This window comes from Cucumis melo, chromosome 6, assembly GCF_025177605.1.
Source record: "Cucumis melo cultivar AY chromosome 6, USDA_Cmelo_AY_1.0, whole genome shotgun sequence".
Lineage (NCBI taxonomy): Eukaryota > Viridiplantae > Streptophyta > Magnoliopsida > Cucurbitales > Cucurbitaceae > Cucumis > Cucumis melo.
In genome coordinates, this window is record NC_066862.1 from 14,008,169 (window position 1) to 14,029,039 (window position 20,871).

The window sequence follows — 20,871 nt, forward strand, 5'->3', positions numbered from 1 at the left end:
CTCCGTCCAGAAGGGGGGTTTGCTAGTTGAGTTTCCTTCTCGGATACCGTCCATCAGGGATCAAATACAAACTCTTGTCTGATACCAATTGAAATATGAACGGCGGTCGAGATAAGCAACAAATGTAGTTTCAGTTATGTTAAGAGTAGAGTGCAAGGGGGATAAACAGGCAATGCAACACACGAGGTTTGTTAACCCAATTCGATGAATACGCATCTACATCTGGGGGGCAGTTCGCCTGGGATAGAGACTTGTATTAATAACAACTACAATGACAGTTGAATGCATAGTTATGACTAGAGAAACAACACTATGATCCTTAGCTTCTGTGCTGTTTTTCGAATTGTTCAAGACAGAACTAAATTATGAAATATCATACTGATCATAACTATATAATAAATGCCATAAAGCTCCCCCTCAATGGTGGCATAGGTTGAGGGTGTTTTCAATGTTGACTTTGTAGAGCTTCTCTATCTACGTTACTTTGTGTTCAGAGTTCAAACGAAAACCACACCCGGAAGCTTAGTACACTCCATTATTTATACTTGATGATGCTTCCGTAGGAAGTAACTAATTTAGCAAATCTTAACCACTTCGGTCCACTTTGTTAGTTCAACAAAATCCTATTTTTAAGGGGAGAATCTTAAGCTGGTTGTTAGGAGAAATAATCATGTGGGACCAGTTTGCTTAACAGGAACAACATACCTTGATCCATGATAATCTTGTTGAGGAATTGTTCTGCTCTCACTTGCCTTCTTTTAAGATTTAATTTAGATTTCTTGATGGGAAGAATAAGCTAGTTAATGAGGTACTGAGATGACCAATCTCAGGTTCTATTTATAGACACCATCCAGTGTTGAATTATGAAATTATATTTTAACTTAATGAGGCTAATAAAATAATAAGCTCAAAAGAAATAAATAATATATAATGTAATTGGGTCACATTAATAATAATATTATATTTAAGAATAAATCTAACATTTTTATGTTATGCTTGAGAGTCATGACTCCACGAAGAGCACTACTACTTATCCTCAATTCTTACCGGAAGGCTTGTGTATTTGTGTGTTTATGACAATACATCAAAATAAAAAATAAGGCCATACATATATAATAATAACAAAAAAAAAAAAAATTGAGCCACTTAAATTATTTCTATGGTGAAGTCGCTAAACTATCATTACAAAATTATGAGACGGAGCGACCGACCTTGTTTCAAAAAAGAGAAAAACAGACTCACCACTATTCTTGGTTTAGAAGGCGTGTCGGGACACTCAAATTCATGCTAAAAATGATAAACAAACAAAGAAAAATGGTTCATGGGTCTTTTGAGTATAAAGAAATCATTGTACCACGCAACACTTGGCTAAACAATGAAGTTTATTTTTCTCGTGTTAATTTAAAGAAAATGATCGTGAAGAAAAAGATTTTTTATGTTGATTTTTAAATGTCTCATATTTTATTTGTCGCTATTAAAATAAAATAATGTAGATAAAAAGTGAAGTTTATTTTTCTTTTCTTTTTATTCTTTGTGGGTTCTTTGCAGGTTTCCATGTAGGTTTTTTTTATTATTATTATTATCTTGGTGAGTTTGTGTCTAGAGCGAGAGCACAAGAGGAAGAATGGATTAAGAGCTTGAGATCAATTTGCATAAAAGAAAAGATCAAACATAATCGAAAGAGTAAAAGCATGAGAGAAAAGAGAGTAAAAGCGGGTGAAACTGATATGTATGAAAGAGCGGATACGCAGGAGAGAAGATCAAGCGAGAAGCAAACGCTCAATCAGCATGCACGAGGTTCTATTTTAATAATCTCACTCCGAAAAAATAATATAAGCTAAAAGTTAAAAAGAAAAACAAATTTAAAAAATAGGACATATTTCGTTTGGATCATCCATACCAACCCAAAGAAAACACACAATGCTGAGGAATTAACTCCCCAAGTACACAATTCCTATACAAATCAACCTCGCCGCAAAGGGTCGGCCATTTTAAGTCTTATAAAAAATAACCCACCAATTTTCAGCAATTCTCTGCTAGGCGGACTATTTACAACTCTTGGTCATAGGGTTGGTTTTTCCTTCACAACTTCCCCTCTTCTTCTTCTTTCAGATAAACAAGAATAAATCCGTATGTTGACCTATACGTTTCTCTCTCTCTCTTTTCATTTACATTTCTTTTCTTTTCTCTGTTTTGTTAATGTTTTATTCCCCTGATGACAGCAATCGCCGCGCCGAACGTTCTTCCAACTATGGCTGACGAAAATCACATTGAAGTTCCTGTTCCTGATGATGGGGCTCCTGAAACCAGTAATGGGCATGAACAGGATTCTGTCGAACTTGCTCCGACGTCACAAAAGGGTGAAGATGATGTTAAAGGTGAATGTTTTGTTTCCAATTTGGGTTTCTTGTTTGCTTCTGATTTTTGAATGAATGGAGAATCATGCGACAAGTTTTTTTTTTTTTTTTTTGTTTATCGTTCTAAATAGTCATATCGGAAGTTTTCAAAGAAAGGATTAATCTTTTGGATAGGTTAGCTTTAGGTTAGTTTCAATTACCTGTGTATGCAAATGGGGTTTTAAGGAGAATATAGAAATTACGTTTTAAAGAAAGATTAATCTTTTGGATAGGCTAGCTTCGGACTAGTTTCAATTATCGGTGTATTGCACATAGGGTTTGTGAAGAATATTGAAATTATGTTTTCAAAGAAAGATTAATCTTTTGGATAGATTAGCTTCAGATTAGTTTCAATTACCTGTGTGTGCAAATGGGGCTTTATGGAGAATATTGAAATTACGCTGTTGTATCTGCTTTCCTTGATTAAAGTTTGCTTAGTTTTAACTTTTAATCATGGGTCGATCTTTTAAGTTGGATGCAATTGTCATTTATGATTTATTGATCCTTTTGGTGCTTTCACTTTGAAGGTCTCTTATCCAATTTAATTTATCATTACATCTCTCTATATTTTTCTTCTGAACTTTGGAAGCTGAAAATTTCTAAGAAAAATTGGTCATTTCCTCTTGTTGATGTAGGGAAGATAAACACCATAAACATTACTTTGAGAGAGTTATCTTTTATCCCTGGCGTTGTCCTTTCTAAGTGTACTTTGGAATATATAAATCATCTTTGTAGCTTTGTCCTTTTGCTGATGGGTACCAAGGTCTGTGGTGTTACTTCTTGCATGCTTCTGATATTTAGTTGTGCGATGATGATAGATTTTATTAGCAGTAGTTCTCTCTTTTGGGGTTAGCACGATGTGTGTTGAATGATTGTCTATCTGTTTGCTTTTTTTTCCTCTCACTATGTTGTGGAATATTTGGTTGGAATTTGGAAAGATAGATTTATTGGGTATTGATGGGTTGAAGGAGGATGTTTGGAGTTGGAGTTTTAGAAATTGCTATTTGTAGTGATGGTCTTTAATTGATCACCAAATGCTCAACTGCTTTTTGTAACTTATCTTGGTTGGCTTATTTATTTATTAAGTTTTATTATATTTGGTGGTTCTCTTATGTACATCCATTTATCAGAATGAAAATTGGTCTGATTGTAAGAAGAAAAAGTTGAGTTTTACTTGTACTCTTTTTCTCTGCTGCTTGTAGCATTTTTCATAGTTTAATTCTATCATTGCAAGTATTAAATATAAAATTTTACTTAATACCCTGTAGATTGATTAAGATATGAATCCTATCAGGTTGAATTGTTGAGATTTCTACGTCCATTTTGTTAATGGTTTTACCGGTGCTTGTACCAAACTGATATTTCTCCCTTATGTTGCAGAAGGGACAAAGAAAAAGAAGAAGAAAAATAAAAGCAAGTGAGACTCATTATTTTTAAATCAACTGCTTCTTCTGTGTGCGTGGATTCCCCTAGGTCTTGGAATTGACAGGGGATTGCAAGGCTATCTTTTGGTTTGATAATTTTCTTTCATGAATAGGAAAAAGAAAGAGGCCCCTAAACAGACAGATCCACCAACTATTCCCATCATTGATCTTTTCCCATCTGGGGATTTTCCAGAGGGTGAAATTCAACAGTACAAGGATGAGTGAGTATTAAACTTGATTTTAATTCAATGCTAATAATTTTCTTGTCATAATTGGTCAAAACGTATATTGTTTTTGGATTGGACTGAAAAATCAAAAGCGATATTGTGAACAGGTATAGGTACACTTGTAACTTGTAGGTCATCTTTCAAATTGAATAGAAAATATAGCAGGGCCTACTGGAAAAGGAAAAAAAAGGCTTCTCATATGTGTTTGTTTGTCAAGTATATTTTACATTTGTTGTGCAATTAAATGAAAATGTAGGGTCCCCATCTATTTAGTATTGCCTCTCTTTGTTTAGAATTCTAGTTTTCGTGGGTGAAGTCTTAGGGAGTTCAATGAGATTTTTCATATGGAAATAAATTGAGGTGCGTGGGGGATCTCACTTGATTAGGTTATGGTGGGAGGTTGTTTTGAAGCTGGTGGAGGTTGGAAGTTTAGTCACTACTGGCCTGAGATTACGAAACAAGACCTTGTTGGTAAAACAGTTCTGGAAATCCTCCAGAGAATCAAATGGTTTGTGTGGCATTGGAATATTACTTATGACTGTACCTTTTATGTGGACTCCTAATGATGGTTGAAAGGCTCTAGAATCAATCACTGGACTGCTATTGTGTTGGGTCGTTTTTCCCATAGTTTGTGAAGTGCTCAGTTGGGGACATGGGGATGGGTCTATTCTTGTTTTCGGAGGATTGGTGGGTGGGGACTAAAATTGTCTATGAGTTATTATTGCAGTTCTATCATTTTTCTGAGAAGAGATTACATGAGCCTTCCCCTTTGCTTTGTTTTGGTTTACACACTAATTGTGTCTTTGGAGGTTGGCTTCTTTCCATAGTTCTAATAAGAGGCTGCTGGGTTTAAGTTGAAGGGGTTTCTGTTTTGGAAGCCTAATTCTTTGGAGGGTTTCTCTTATTGCTTGTTCTTTCTTATCCTTTATTCCCTTTCTCTCAGTCTGGGGTCTCAGTTTTTTCCTCTCTTTGGAAGTTTAACATCTCCAAGCGAGGGGAACTGTTTGGTTGGCAAGTCTTACATGAGAGAATGAGCGCAGCACCCATGATTATACCCAATGTCATTATACCTTGGTTTTGCATCTGCAATGGTGTGTTCTTTGTACAGTGCAGGCGGCTCTAGATCATCTTAGGTGGGGTGGGCTGCTAGTTTGTCTACTCCATTTTGAGTCGGTGCTTTAGTTTGTTTAATGTTGTTGTAGTGCGTAGCATAATCAGGATGGTCGATCTTTGATTCAGGAGATTGTGATGAACTCTCCTTTGGACAGTGAAGGGAGATCTTTTTGTGTGGCATGCCTGTTATTTTGCTACCTTGTTTGGCATGAGAGGTAGTTGGAATTTTAGAAAGATGGAGGGGTCTTTGGAGGAGGTATGTGAGGTGGTGAGATTTAATGCATCCATGGAATTCTGTTAATGAGATTTTTGTAATTATCTGCTTGGTTGAATTCTTTTAAATTGAAGTTCTTTTTGTTGTTGAACACTCATTTTTTTTTTTGTATACTTTTCAAAAAACAAATTCCCCTTGTGTACTTCATTGAGTCAAAAGCGAGAAATTGACTTACAATTAAAGAGGGGTTTGGTTTCCCAGCCATTTATTACAGGATATGGAAAACTCTAAAGCTTCTCCATTATGCCATGGTACAAAGTTAACACAGGGCTATTCATCAAAACCTTGTTGTGTCTGAGAACATAAAGCTAGCTTCTAGCTATGAGGGTTCTTTGTCAAATATTTTATAACCGACTCTATTTTTGTGGTTTTCTACATCAGTAACCTGTGGAGGACTACATCTGAAGAGAAGAGGGAGTTGGAGCGCCTTGAAAAGCCAATCTACAATTCCATTCGACGAGCTGCTGAAGTTCATCGTCAAGTAATGTAACTTGATCATATTAATGTTTACACCTGGAGGATCTGCCATGGTTTGCAACTACCTAACCTTTTTTGTCCCTCTTATTGCTATTAGGTAAGAAAATACATAAGAAGCATAGTGAAGCCAGGGATGTTAATGACTGACCTTTGTGAGACATTAGAAAACACAGTTAGAAAGCTAATATTGGAGAATGGGTTGCAAGCTGGCATAGCATTTCCGACTGGATGTTCTTTGAACTGGTAATATTAGGGACATGGGATCAATTGCATATTTCCTTTTTTTTTTTCGAGGATTTACTGATGGTTTAGGATTCTTTTTTTTTTTCAGGGTTGCTGCTCATTGGACCCCTAACACTGGAGATACGACTGTGCTTCAGTATGATGATGTAATGAAATTGGATTTTGGAACACATATTGATGGTAAATTTTGTTGTTTCAGTGACTTTGCTGTGAAGTTGTTATTGTATCTTCTGGATGAATGTCATATTCGAGGAGTCTTTGAAACTAGTTTATTGGTGACTGCAGGATGCATAGTTGATTGTGCATTTACAGTTGCATTCAATCCTATGTTTGATCCACTACTCGAAGCCTCACGTGAAGCAACTAACACTGGCATTAAGGTAATAGTGGTTTTTAGGTCTGCTGGCGGTCACTATAATATTTTGATTACTCAGCCTTGATGAAGTATATTTTCTATGGAATAGTTGTAGACATTTTGATAATGATGACCTGTTTTTGTTTACAAGATGGTCGTCTAATTATTTGTAGTAGTTGCAATTGGTATTTTAGTATTTTCTTCCAATTTTTTTATAGTAAATGCAACTCCATAGCAGTTATATTCTTTATTGCTTTCTAAATGGGGAAAATGGTGTGTAGATGTTGTCTTATTGACGAGTTAAAATCTTAAGATGATACTGAATGCATATAGAAAAGTGCAAATGTTGATATAAGTAAAGTACGAAAAACATCACCTTCCTCTGAATTTAGGATTTGTCAAATTTTTATATATATATATATATATAATGAGAACTGAGATATTTAATTTTGAGTGTTCTGTGCACCGACAAAATGCACTATTATGCATCTTAAGACAAAAAGAACGAAAGGAACAAAGGTTATTGTTAAAAGCGGTAAAGAAAATAGACATTAAGTTACGTGGAAACTTGAGTATTGAGAGAAAAACCATGATTTGACTTTTTTATTAATTTCTCATATCAACAAAAGATACGGAGGAGAAAATAAATAGATAACAAGCTTATGATAAAAAAGGAAAGGAAATTATGATAAATCCTTCCTTGGGCCAAGCCCACTAATTCTAACACTCCCGGTCAAGTTGGGATGTGGATATCAATGAGACCCAACTTGCTAACATATTAGTCAAAGCTTTGTCTGACAAGCCCCTTGGTGAGAATATCAACAATCTGTTGGCTCGAGAGGATGTAAGGAATGCATATGTTTAGTTCTATCATGTTGAACTGGATTGAGGGGATGCTAATAGCTGCCTTATTATCACAAAATAATTTCATTGGCTCCTCAGTCTTGATGCGTCAAATAAAACTTTTTGAAGTCAAATTTCCTCACATATTCCCAAACTTATGACCCTGTTCTCAGCTTCAACAATGCTTCTGGCCGCAACCCCTTGCTTCTTACTCCTCCAAGTTACAAGATTGCCCCACCCCATACAACGGTACAATAGCCAGAGGTGGATCTCCTGTCATCAATAGACCCTGCCCAGTAAGAATCACTATAGGCCAAGTACCTTAGGATTCTATTAACATAGGAGATATCTAGTCTAGTATGTGACAAGTAAACCAACTTTCCTACCAAGGCACTGATATTTTTCTTTCTCAATGGAACTTTGTCACCTGAATTTCCCAGTTTACAATTGAATTCAATAGGAGTATCAACAGGATGACATCCCAGCATACCTGTCTGATAGGACTCGATCCAGTTGGATAGAAAATCAAACTTTATTGATGTATATAGTTCGAATTACAATACTTACTCAATTCAATGACTAGGTCACTCTTGTTCTTCTATCTCTCATAAAGTAACAAGCCAATTCTAATCTTCACTCAAAAGCTAACTACCCTTCTCACCCAAACTAACTTCTATTTATACTAGTACTAACCAACTTAACAACTAACTAATCAGCTGCCCTACTTCACATGCGTGACTCCCTTTCTTTCTCCTACTATACTGAAATCTATTAGGGGGTCTAATATTACTCCCCTCTTCTGATTCACCTTGTCCTCAAGGTGAAGATCCAGATAAAGCCCCTGCATGTCTTCATAGATTTCCCACGTAGCTTTGTGCCTCAGCAAGCCTTCCCAACACTGCAACACTTCCCAATTTCCAGCTTTGTTCTTCTGATAACCGAGGACTTCTTCAGGGTTTGCTTTCCATTCATAGTTTTCATTTAAGTATTGAATAGTAGATCGCACATTAGTATGCTCTCCCACCAATTTCTTCAATTGAGAGACATGAAATACATGATGAATAGAAGTGTTATCTGGTAGTTCTAGCTTGTAAGCAATAAAACCAATTCTCTCTAAAAGCTTATGGGGCTCGAAAAATTTAGGGGAAAGTTTCTCATTTCTTTTTCTCCTCAACGACAGCAGCTTGTAGGGTCTAATTTTTAAGAAAACCAACTCCCCAACTTGATACTCGACATCTCTTCTTTTGCGGTCAGCATATTTCTTCATTTGGTCTTGAGGTAAACGTAGGTGTTCTCGTAAAGCTCCCAAGGCAATGTCCATTTCCCTTAACTATTCATCCAGAGTTGAATTAGTTGTTTCACCATCCCCATAATACAATGAGGAAGGAGGCTTCCGACCATACACCACTTAAAAGGGAGTTACACCTAGAGCTCTTTGAGACGTGGTATTGTACCAATATTCAGCCCATGGTATTCACTTCACCCACCCTTTAGGCTTCTCACTACAAAAGCATCTAAGATATGTCTCTACCCTCTGCTTACCACCTCCGTTTGACCATCTGATTGTGGGTGATAGGCGGTGCTTTTGTTTAACTTTGTGCCAGACATTCTGAACATTTCCTTCCAAAAAAGACCGAGGAAGATCTTATCCCTATTTGAAAAAATAGATGTAGGGAAACCATGAAGTCTTACAATCTCTTTCACAAACGGTTCTGCTACTGTCTTAGCTGTGTAGGGATGTTTAAGTGGTAAGAAATGTTCGTATTTGCTTAAACGATCCACCACTACAAATATCACCTCATATCCATTAGCTTTTGGCAGACCATCCACAAAGTCCATGGATATATCACTCCAGATTTGTTGCGGAATATCTAAATGGTAATAACACGCCAGCTGGAGACAAAGCTAGTGTTTTGTTTCGTTGGCATATTAGACATTCCTCACAATGCTTTTTAACATTAGTTTTCATCCCTTCCCAATACAATTCACTAGCCAATCTCTTATATGTTCTTAAGAATCCCGAATGACCCCTAAAGATCGAGTCATGATAAGTATTGAGAATGGCTGGAATTAAAGTTGAGGTTTTTGAGAGTACTAATCGATTCTTATACCTCAGCATGTCATTTTGAATCGAAAATTTTCCATCTTCATGTTCCTTTAGCTCATTCATTTTAGCTATCACTTTCTGGAGCTTCTGGTCTTTTTTCACTTCCTTTTTAATAGTTTTCAAATCAATAATGATTGGTATTGATTTGCTACAAAACTGCACATCTGGTGGCTTCCTCGACAGGGCATCCACAGCTTTATTTTCAAGCCCAGGTTTATATATCACCTCAAATTAATATCCCAACAGCTTTGCTATCCATTTTTGATATTGGGGTTGTATTACCCTTTGCTCTAGCAGGAATTTTGAAGACCTTTGATCAATCTTGACAAGAAATTTTGCCGCTAATAAGTAAGTCTCCATCTTTGGACAGCAAGAACAACTGCCAGCAATTCTCTTTCATAAACCAGTTGTGCTCTGTCTCTCATAGCTATTGTATGACTATAGTAGGCTATTGGGCATTTAGATTGAATCAATACAACACCATTACCATAACCTGATGCATCCGTTTCAATTTCGAACGATTGATCAAAATTAGGCAGTGCTAAGACAGGGAGGGACATCATTGCTTTTTTCAGTTTCTCAAATGCTTCTTCAACCTCTTCATTCCACTTAAACCCCCATTTCTTAAGTAACTGAGTTAGGGGTGCAGCTATGGAGCCATACTGATGCACAAACCGTCTATAATATTTGGTTAAGCCAAGAAATCCTCGTACTTCTCTGATATTAGTTGGCTTAGGCCACTCTGCAATGGATCTGATTTTTTTCGGGTCAACCTCAACACCATCTCCAGAAATAACTGCCCCAATTACTCAACTTTTGACTGAGCAAAGCTGCATTTTTTTCTATTCGCATACAACTCATGTCTCTTAGGAGTCGTCAAGACTCCATATGATTCAAGTGCTCATTCATATTCCTGTCGTATATCAGAATGTCATAAAAAAAAACCAAGACAAACTTTCTCAAGTGTGGTTTGAAGATGGCGTTCATTGAGGTCTGAAACGTGGCTAGTACATTAGTTAGCCTAAAGGGCATAACTAGGAACTATAGTGACCTTCATGAGTCCTAAAGGTAGTTTTTTCAATATCTACATCAGTCATTTGAATCTGGTGATAACCGGACTTCAAATCGATCTTAGAAAATAGGGATGCTCCACACAATTCATCAAATAACTCCTCAACCACCGGTATAGGAAATTTATTAGGAATAGTAGAATTGTTCATAACCCTATAATCTACACAGAAGCGCCAGCTGTCATCCTTCTTCTTGACAAGAAGTACAAGGTTGGAAAACGGGCTAGTGCTAGGTCGAATCACTCCTGATGCAAACTAGCTTTTCCATTTCTTCCTTTTGGTGATAACCATACCGGTAGGGTCTTACATTTATAGGATAAGTATCTTTCTTCAGATGGATGTGATGTTCTATATTTCTTCTCGGTGGAAGTTTATCTGGCCTTTAAAAAACATCCGTGTACTGATCCAAAACTAAAAGCACATGATCTGCTACTCTCGGGATCAAAATCAACTTAACAGCATTCAGCTTTAATTAGCCCTTCTACTTCTATTGCTCGGCATTCAATCAGATACCCTTCATCTTGTTCTCCCCATGACTTAATCATGCTTTTCAAACTGACTCGTTCCTTGGTGAGGCTTGGATCTTCCTTGATGCAAATCTGCTTATCACGACAAGAAAACGTCAACGATAAGTTCTTCCAATCAACCACCGTCACTCCTAATGAACCGAGCCACTGCATCCCCAAAATAATGTCCAGTCCTCCTAGTTCTAATGGCAAAAAATCTTCCTTCACAGTCCAATCCTTCAATTGCACTTCCAAGGCCTCACAGATTCCTTTGCCTTGAATAGCAGTTCCAGAGCCTAATATTACCCCATAATGTGATGTCTCTTTGATAGGTAATTGCAATTTCTTCACTAACTTATCAGAGACAAAATTGTGAGTAGCCCTACAATCTATTAATATCACAACTTCCTCATTCATAGTTTCTGGGTCATTTAATCCCACCATAGAGTTTATAGACAACTCCACACATGCTGCATTGTCTCCCCTGATTTCCAGCATAGTCAACTCTTTTCCTTCATGCTCACTTTCTTCAACTATCTCATACTCCTCATTTTCATTTACCACAACAAACATTCTTAGCTCGTGCTGTTCTTTCTTCTTACATTTATGGTCAGCTGAATATTTTTCGTTGCACCTGAAGCATAGATCCTTCTCTTCTTGCTTGGAACTCAGCATCGGGTAAACGTTTCGATGGACCTTCTTTGCGTGCTTCTCTAGTATTGGAACTTCTCAAAGTGATTGTTCTCATAAGAAACGTAGTGTTTCCTTTGTTTTCACTCGTGGAATAGCTAACACTTGCTTTTGTGTTCACTGTGGATTGAGGTGGATACTTCCCGCTAGAAAATCCATTCAAATTGGCCTTTCCCCTGATTATTTCTCTATTCTCAACTAAGTGGGCTATCTGCATCATTTTGGCAAGGCCTTTAGGATGATAAAACTCTACTTCTGCCTTAATCCAAGGAAATAGTTCATTCATAAAAGTCTCTTCCACCACTCTTTCTTGCAAATCTAACAACAGAGCTACTAGTTTATCAAATAAATTGCGATACTCTTCTACTGTAGTTTCTTGTTTAATTCGAAGAAATCTACCACAAATCAATCATTCTCTAGTAGATCTAAATCGTATTAACAGCCTTTCTTTCAAATTCGACCAGTTTAAAAACTTGTCCCTTTCTTCCTGTGATAGGTGTACTAGTTCAAGGAAGGTCCGTCAAAACTAATCGTCGACACTAGCATTTTTTCAGATTCAGTAAGTTTATGGATCTGTAAGTACCTTTCGACGCGAAATAACCATGAATCTGGATCTTCACCATTAAAGACTGGCATCTCGACCTTCTTAAACTTGTTTTGGTCTTCAGAATTATCATCGTTATCGGATTTCTTTTCGTTTTGGTTTGCTTTGATATCGTGGCTAGAAGTTTCCTCGTTTTCTTTCCCTTTCGTCATCGATGAATCGTGTATTGCCGATAAACACTCACTCATCATCGATCATTCCTTAGCATTTAACTCCATGAACATCAAAAGTACTTGTTGTTGTTTCTCGAGTTGTAGACGCATCAGTTCTAAGTTCTTTGTCATCTCATTCAAACTTGCTTCGATCATTGATATTTTACTTAACTCCTTCAGTCCGACGATTTTCTGATCGAACACTTCCATTCGCTCTTCAATTTGTGTCTGCACCATTGCTCATTGCTTTCCCTGAATTGTTGCTTTGATACTAAAATGATAGGACTTGATCCACTGGGATAGAAAATCAAACTTTATCAATGTATATAGTTCGAATTACAATATGATTGAATTGAGTAAAACTCAATTCAATGAGTAAGTCACTCTTGTTCTTCTATCTCTCAAGAAGTAACAAGTCAATTCTAATCTTCACTCGAAAGCTAACTACCCTTCCCGCCCAAACTAACTTCTATTTATACCAGTACCAACCGACTTAACAACTAACTAATCGGCTGCCCTACTTCATACGTGTGACTTCCCTTTCTTACTCCTACTATACTGAAATCTAATAGGGGGTCTAACACTGTCTCAGTCAACAAATCAAGGGTATACTTCCTCTGAGATACGGAGATACCTTCTTTTGATCTAGCTACCTCCATCCCAAGGAAATACTCCAAATTTCCTAAGTCTTTAATTTTAAACTCATCGCCCAAACTCATCACCCATCTTCTTTTTCAATTGGATGATTTTAGCGGTGTCATCCCCAAATAAAACAATGTCATCGACATAAACAATCAACACAACAATCTTTCCAGTTTTGGAGACATTTGTAAACAAGGTGTGATCTGAGTGCCCCTAACTGTACCTTTGGGACTTGACAAAGGTAGTGAACCTATCAAACCATGCTTTTGGTGATTGTTTTAGTTATACAAGAATTTCTGAAGTTTACAAATCCGATGATCAAACTGGGCTTCAAACCCTGGTGGTCTCATATAGATTTCCTCTTCCAAGTCTCCATTCAAGGACGCATTCTTAACATCAAGCTGATATAAGGGCCCTCCTTCATCATAGCAACAGATAACAGGACTCTAAACGGTATTTAGTTTAGTGACTAGGGAAAAAAAGTTTCAGAACAATCGACACCATAGGTTTGAGTAAACCCTTTTGCAACTAACTTGGCTGTGTTTGTCAAGAGTTCCATCTGCCTTGTATTTGAGTGTGAACACCCATTTACATCTCACCGTTTTATGTCCTTTAGGGAGAGTACAGATCTCCCAAGTCTTATTCTTTTCAAGAGCTCTCATCTCCTTCCTAACAACAATTTTCCACTCTGAGAACTCTAAAGCAATGTTGATATTTTTAGGTATGAAGCTAAAGTCAACGGTGGCTGTGAAGGTTGAACGGTGGAGAAAGACTCTCTTAGGAAACATAGTTACAAACGGAGTGTGTCGTGCAGGAGTTGATACCTTTTCTCAGTCAATGGGGTCAACAAACGGATCATATTCATCAATATTACTTGAATGATTCTGTTCAGCCTCGTTACCATCAGTTTCTGCTCTGACCTCAGTCTCATACATTGTCCTTTTCTCCTATATCTTCAAGAACAACAATAACGAGCCTACCATTCTGACACATTTTACTATCAACACATGAGTCAATAGGATTAGTCATACCTTGATCTCGAGGAGGTTTAAAATCTTGGACCGGAGCTGGCAGATCAGTAGGGGATCCAATTTTCTTTATGAGATTCTTCCTATAGTAAGGTTTCTAAGGAACTTGGTATGTAGGGTAGGACCATGGGATGAGGATCAGTGTTAGGTAGGTAATAGGGGTAGGACTGGTAGACTCTAAGGGACTGTTAGACTCTTCACTCACACTTGAAGGTGGCTAACGGGAAAGAAAGGTTGATCCTCACAAAAGGTGACATCCATGGTGACAAAGTATTTACGGGATTATGGAAACATTTATAGCCCTACTGATGTAGGGGATACCCAACAAACTCACACGCCTGAGGCCGAGGGGTGAATTTGGCTTGGTTAGGGTCAGAAGTAAGGCGAGTGAAGGGATACGACTCTTTGAGACACTCTAAGGGAGTCTGAAGGTGGGATAAGCTATAGTAAGAACAATATCTCTGCACAAATAAGAAGGAAAGGAAGTAAATAGCATAAGGGAATGGTCTACTTCCAATAGGTAACGATTTTTCCGCTCGACAACCCCATTTTGTTGAGAGGTGTAAGCATGCAAGCTCTTATGAACAATCCCTCTATGGGTATGGTTTTGAAACCCCCGACCATTATCACTTTGAAGAATTGCAATTTTTGCATTGAACTACGTTTCTACGATGTGATAGAAGTTTTGAAAAACAGAGGAAACCTCGGATTTATTAGTGATAAGCCATGTAAGACGAGTATGATCGTCAATAAAGGTCACAAACCATCGTTTCCTATAGGAGGTAGTGACCTTTGAGGGACCCTAACGTCACAATGGATAATGGTGAATGGTTGGGTTGGTTTTTATGATTGTGAGGGGAAGGAAACCCAATGTTGTTTAGCCCGAATATACACATCGCAAGATAATAAGGAGACATCAATTTTAGAGAAGGGATGTGAAATAAATACTTCATATATTTAAAGTTTGGGTGTCCCAATTGGAAATGCCACAACATACAATCTTCTTTAGAAACAGTAAAGTATGAAGACAATAAACTAGTCCTAGAGCTACTACTAGTGGAGGTATCATTGTCAAGGAGATAGAGTCCTCTGCTATGCCGGGCAGTGCCATCCTCCCCAAGTTCAAGTCCTGAAAAGAAACAGAATTGGGTAAGAAAGTGACTTTGCAGTTCAGCTCACAAGTGATCTTGCTAAATTTTAGACACATACAACATATTTTGGAGGGATAGCCTTCCAAAGGGAAAAATTTTCCCCTTCCTAGCAATTGGAGCTAAAGACCCCTAAGCTATTTTGATCTTTTCATAACCAACACAAGGAATATAAGGGACAAAATTCTCAAAAGAATCTGTCAAGTGATCTGTAGCACTCGAGTCAAGGATCCAGGAATTCTTCCCATCAACATTCATAAGACTAAGGGTCTGAGGCATACTTGACTGAGCCCTGGCTCCTGGAGTGGGGGGGTGGACTAGGACCGTTTTGGTTTACGGTAGGGCCATATAGTTGAGAGGTTCTAGTAGACTCACTCATACTAGCACACCCTGAATTTTCTATCATTTGAGGAACGTTTCTTATCTCTTAGAGGACGACCATGAAGTTTCTAACAATGATCCTTAGTGTGCCACTGTTTCTTGCAATAGTCACATATAGGGATCGGTTTTCTGTTGTTCTTCTCACGATCATGGGTTGAGGTTCTAGCACTGAAGGTTGCATAGTCAGTAGCAGGAGTAGTCAGAACACTCATGGCATTCGTACGGTCTTCTTCAAGATGGACTTCATAACACACTTCCATTAAGGAGAAAATGGGTCGCTGGCCAAGTATACGACCATAAACAATGTCAAAATTGGGATTGAGATCGGCAAGGAAGTCATAAATCCGATCAACTTCTTCAATTTTGGCATACTGTATGCCATCATTCCGAGTATCCTATACTCTCTCCTTGCACATATCCATCTGTTGTCAGAGCAAAGAGGGTTTATTGAAGTAGAAGGCTACATCTAGAGTTCCTTGCTTGCAATCACGAACTTGTTTCCTCAGTGTATACAGACGGAGGTGGTCTGATGCTTCGAATAGAGTTTCTGAGTAATGTCCCCTGGATTCTTCACAATTGCTGCATAAAGTAGAGGCCTGCCAATTTGTGGTTCCATACTGTTAATCAACATGAACCGAGTAAGAAAGTCTTCCCCTCTTCAGAGATGTTCATGGGCACTACTAGGTGGGGCCGAAGAGTTTCCTTTGTCAGAAAACCGAATTGATGACGTTCCTCTAGAAACATTTTTACTGACTGAGACCAGAAAAAGTAGTTTTGGTCATTCAACTTCTCACCTAGAAAAACACCTATAGATGGTACTGGAAAACTAGTTATATAACTTGAGGACAAAGTAGGGAGCGAAGTTATCAGGTTCTTGGAATACATTGGCAAATGAGTTGGTTTGGATTGTGCCAAAGATTCACCAACTTCAAACCCTGATTATTATGGAGTTGATCGATCCTGGTTCCATGGATGTGGGGCTGCTGTAAAGAATCAGAGGGCAGCAGCGTCACTTGGATGTGCAGCTGACTAAAAGAGTATTGCAGCTAGACTTGGGAAAACAGGTGGGAGTAAGCTAGTTGGACGGCGGCGCGTGGGGATACAAGAGGGCTTGAGCTGGTGCTATAAAATTTTCCCTTTTCTTTTTAAAAACCAGCCATATAACACTTCCAAAAGCCAATAATCAATACTTCTGGGCAGACATGAGGTAATGCTGAACACCTTGAACAGGACCGACCAACACTTTGCAGCAATTGCACTAGGAAGGAAGAGATGGTTGAGAGTGCCTCTCCATTTTCCAGATGAAGGCAACAAATTGAGTGGAGATAGCTGGTTAATATTTGGACTTCTTTGGTGTCACGGTGGCTTCTCTTTCACTCACTAGCTAAAACAATAATCTGAACGAAAGTTTTGTTCTTTTTTTTTTTTCTACTATAGTACATAAATTCATATTGGTTGAAAATATTTTTAGTTAAAACAAATTTTGATACAGCACAGAGGCCTATCTATCTAGTTAATATCAATGGATGCAATCAATCCAACTATGAAAAATTTCGATAGAATATATTTATTCTATGTTTTCCATGATGATTTATTCTCTTACAAATTGCATCACAAAAGCACAAGACTTCTATATTTATCTTCCAATTGAATTTTATGGTTGCTTGTATCCTTTTTAACTTTACTCTCTTATTTCTTTAGGAGTCTGGAATCGACGTAAGGCTTTGTGATGTTGGTGCTGCAATTCAGGAGGTCATGGAGTCATATGAGGTTGAAATTAATGGAAAGGTGTATCAAGGTATCAGTGTTGCAGTTGTCATCAATTCATCTATTCTGTATGATATTTTAACAGTGTTCTTACCCTTTATTGAAGCATCTTATTTTGGGTAAATGCTTGACGTTCTGACGTTTTCTATAGCCTGGGTTTCTAATTTCTAAGGAAAATCTTCCAAACAATGTCCGAGGAATTACATTTTACAGTAGAACGGGATGTCTGCCAAAGAAAAAATGGTTTTGTTTTTCCGTTTCTGACGTGGGGCAATCCTTTGATTCCTTCTTCTCATTTTTTATCTGTAAGTTTGCTTCTTCGTCAAGGAATTTGCAGTTCCAAGGAGGGAGGATTTTTTCTAATTTCTAAAATTTAAAATTAAAAACCACAATCCTTGTATTCAGACACTCACAGATATAAAAATTAAAAAGAAAAAACCACAATCCTCTCTGGCAGGACTTAACTTTCTTCATGAAATAAGAATATTTCACGGAGAATTGATAGTGAAGGCCGAAAGCTAAATCATAGTGATAATTGATAACAAAGTGGTAAATCAAACCTAAAAGTCCTGAAGATGGGCTATGCCGAGAGTGTTGAATGTTGGCTATTCCAAAATCGACCCTATTCTCTTTCTCGGCCACTTTGAACACTTTGGTTTTGATTGTATGAAGCCTCTCCTACATTGTTAGAGCTTGCTTAAGCTATTGGATTTATGCATTAACGAATGTAAGCGTGTAATGCTTAGAGATGGATGATTTCAGTCGAGAATCTATTCATTTTGTTAATTGTAGATTTTTTCCTGATGAAATAATGTATTTAATAATTTCTCATCAATCTTAAGCCTATTTTTGTTTCTTTTCACTTTGCATATACATGAGATGTATTTCTTCTCCTTGTAGATACATTTTAATGAATGACTTATTTCCTTTCCAGTCAAAAGCATTCGGAATTTGAACGGACATAGCATTGGTCGTTACCAGATCCATGCTGGTAAATCTGTTCCTATTGTGAAAGGAGGGGAGCAAACCAAAATGGAAGAGGGTGAATTCTTTGCAATTGAAACCTTTGGATCTACTGGTATGAATTTATGCAAGCTTGAAAGTAAATGTTATATGTTACGGGTTGCCCTTGTTGATACTTCGGATAATCTGTATTTTATCCAGGGAAAGGATATGTTAGAGAAGATCTTGAATGTAGTCATTACATGAAGAACTTTGACGTGGGCCATGTTCCACTAAGGTTGCCAAGAGCCAAGCAATTGTTGGCAACCATTAATAATAACTTTTCAACGTTGGCATTCTGTCGACGGTACTTGGATCGCCTTGGGGAGACTAAGTATCTTATGGCATTAAAGAATTTGTGTGATACTGGCATTGTTCAGGTGCTCCTCTTTTTCCTATTTGCTTGAAACCTTTGATCTAATATTAAGAGATGCATAGTATAGATCAGTTTGGACTTGGAGCTGTCTTGTTTTCCTTTCATAAAGAGGAAAATTTCAATGGTATCAGTGTGCACCGAGTCTCACTATTGGAAAATTAACTCGTGACATGACATCCCCTTGCCTTTAGGATATCATTGTCTCATTCTGAAATCACACTGGTGACTTTGATATGATTCTGATGGCTGGTGTGTTTGTGGTGCTCTTAATCATACTACTTTAATTACTTTGTTTTGGAGCTATGACTCGGTCGGTTTGGGTCCCCACTTCTTTGTTCGGTTTGGGTTGATTTGGACCTTCAGGCAGCCTATCACAAATCTGTTAGTTCTTTGATTGAGGTGTTCCTCCCCCTTTTCCTTTCTAGGGAAAAGGGATTTCTTATGGACACCAGAGGTGTGCCATTGTTGTGGGATAGTTGGGGGGAAGAAATAGTAGATAGAGTTTTTTGAGGGACTTGTAGTCCTTTGATGTTTGGTCCCTTGTAAAATGATGCAAATAACTTAGTCATACCAGTCTGTCTTTTATTGTAATCACACATTCTATAGTGTAGGGGCTGGGTTACAGATTTATTTGTATTAATTTCTACATTTTATAGTTTAGTCGTATTTAGTTGTACTTAAGTTGTAGCTAGATTTTATTTCTTAGTTTCTTTATTTGGAAACCTTTACTACCAGAATATTTGAATTTAATATTAAAGTTGAAGTACTAAACTACAGCATATGATGTGTAGTAATTAATCCTTTAATTTTCTCAGGCCTATCCTCCATTATGTGATTCAAAGGGCAGCTATGTGTCTCAGTTTGAGCATACCATTTTACTGAGGCCAACCTGCAAAGAAGTGATTTCCAGAGGTGAAGACTATTGATAATGTAGCGCAAAAAGTAGTCCTCATTTGAAGCCTCTTATATTTCACTATGGCTTCTAATGCTTTGTAATATGTTTTAATTGGAGTCTTCCTCTATACATTTTGAAGGCTAACATCTCTATACATAGGCATTTATAAATTTCGATTACATACTAATATGTTAATGCTTATTTAGTGTCTGCTTTTTGAGTGTATGAGAGTTACATGACTATCTTTAAGATTTTAAGTTGCATCTTTTTGTATGAACAATATTTATATTTTTGGTAAGTTAAAAGACCATCAAATATGCTTATAAAAAGAAATAATTACTTTATCGTTTTGAATGTTCAAAACATTAGCTTTATGCCGTAAGCTCAGCAATCTATCACCGAAGGAGGGTTAGTTGCAATGTAATAAGATTGGATGGAGCTCTCAAGTGTTATGGTCCCTTGTTTCTATTAACTTCTGTGAGATCTTTGTCTTTGGTTTCCATTTTGATCCTTCAGTTCTAAAATGTTACACTTTTAAACTTTAAATTTTTAATTTGCTTTCAATTTAATTTTGAAAATTTTATATCTGTTCTCTAGATTTCAAGCTTTATATTTTTAACTAATTCAAATATCACGTAAATTCAGCCAGTAAATCAATGAATAAAGCTTTTTTTTTTAAAACCATTCATGTGAGTTGTTTACCTTAATCATGAGTTGGAAAGAACTCACCTTAGCAACAAACGAGCTCAATGATCTTCTCATGAGTAAGATTACAAAGGGAAAACCAAAAAAACTAAAAGCTAATGTAGATTATAGAGGATGGGAAAATGAAGATAACATGTGGTCATTTTTCTAAAGCGACCACTCAAATCATATGTTATGATCTAATTAAATTATATCACGTTCATGTTCTTTTGGCTTAGTTCACGTTCTTTTGGCTTAGTTGTTTTGTTATGACTCTAAATTGATTCATTTTATAATTTTCATCTTATGCTTGATTCCACACTTTGGATGATGGAACCAGCAAAATAAACAATTAAACACATTAAATAGCGTAACAAATTTAAGTTAAGCCAAGCGAGACAACATATTTAAGTGTCATCATAACTTCATTCTCGTACAAAGTTTTTCTAATATTTATATGAAGATTC

At 37.1% G+C, this 20,871-nt stretch overlaps 1 protein-coding gene across 2 annotated transcripts; it reads left to right on the forward strand.

Annotated features, from left to right (window-relative positions):
- Positions 1-1,883: 1,883 nt before the first annotated feature.
- LOC103496871 (methionine aminopeptidase 2B-like) lies at positions 1,884-20,064 on the forward strand. 2 transcript variants are annotated; one of them, XM_008458903.3, is made up of 12 exons: positions 1,884-2,130; positions 2,223-2,378; positions 3,777-3,813; positions 3,934-4,041; positions 5,816-5,915; positions 6,009-6,154; positions 6,243-6,334; positions 6,440-6,534; positions 17,382-17,478; positions 18,382-18,525; positions 18,612-18,829; positions 19,641-20,064. In XM_008458903.3, exons 2-12 carry the CDS (start codon positions 2,252-2,254, stop codon positions 19,749-19,751), a joined length of 1,275 nt encoding a protein of 424 aa, XP_008457125.1. In that variant the 5' UTR covers positions 1,884-2,130; positions 2,223-2,251; the 3' UTR covers positions 19,752-20,064. The 2 variants fall into 2 exon arrangements, with proteins under 2 accessions (XP_008457125.1, XP_016902066.1); XM_017046577.2 differs by lacking the exon at positions 1,884-2,130 and having other exon boundaries at positions 2,155-2,378.
- Positions 20,065-20,871: the final 807 nt, after the last annotated feature.

What these genes read in the sequence shown, in the direction of transcription:
- LOC103496871 (XM_017046577.2), top strand. Translation starts at nt 2,216, where the DNA reads ATGACAGCAATCGCCGCGCCGAACGTTCTTCCAACTATGGCTGACGAA. An exon ending in ATTCAACAGTACAAGGATGA is followed by an intron (nt 4,042 to 5,815) that starts GTGAGTATTAAA and finishes TTTCTACATCAG; the next exon opens with TAACCTGTGGAGGACTACAT. An exon ending in ACTGGATGTTCTTTGAACTG is followed by an intron (nt 6,155 to 6,242) that starts GTAATATTAGGG and finishes TTTTTTTTTCAG; the next exon opens with GGTTGCTGCTCATTGGACCC.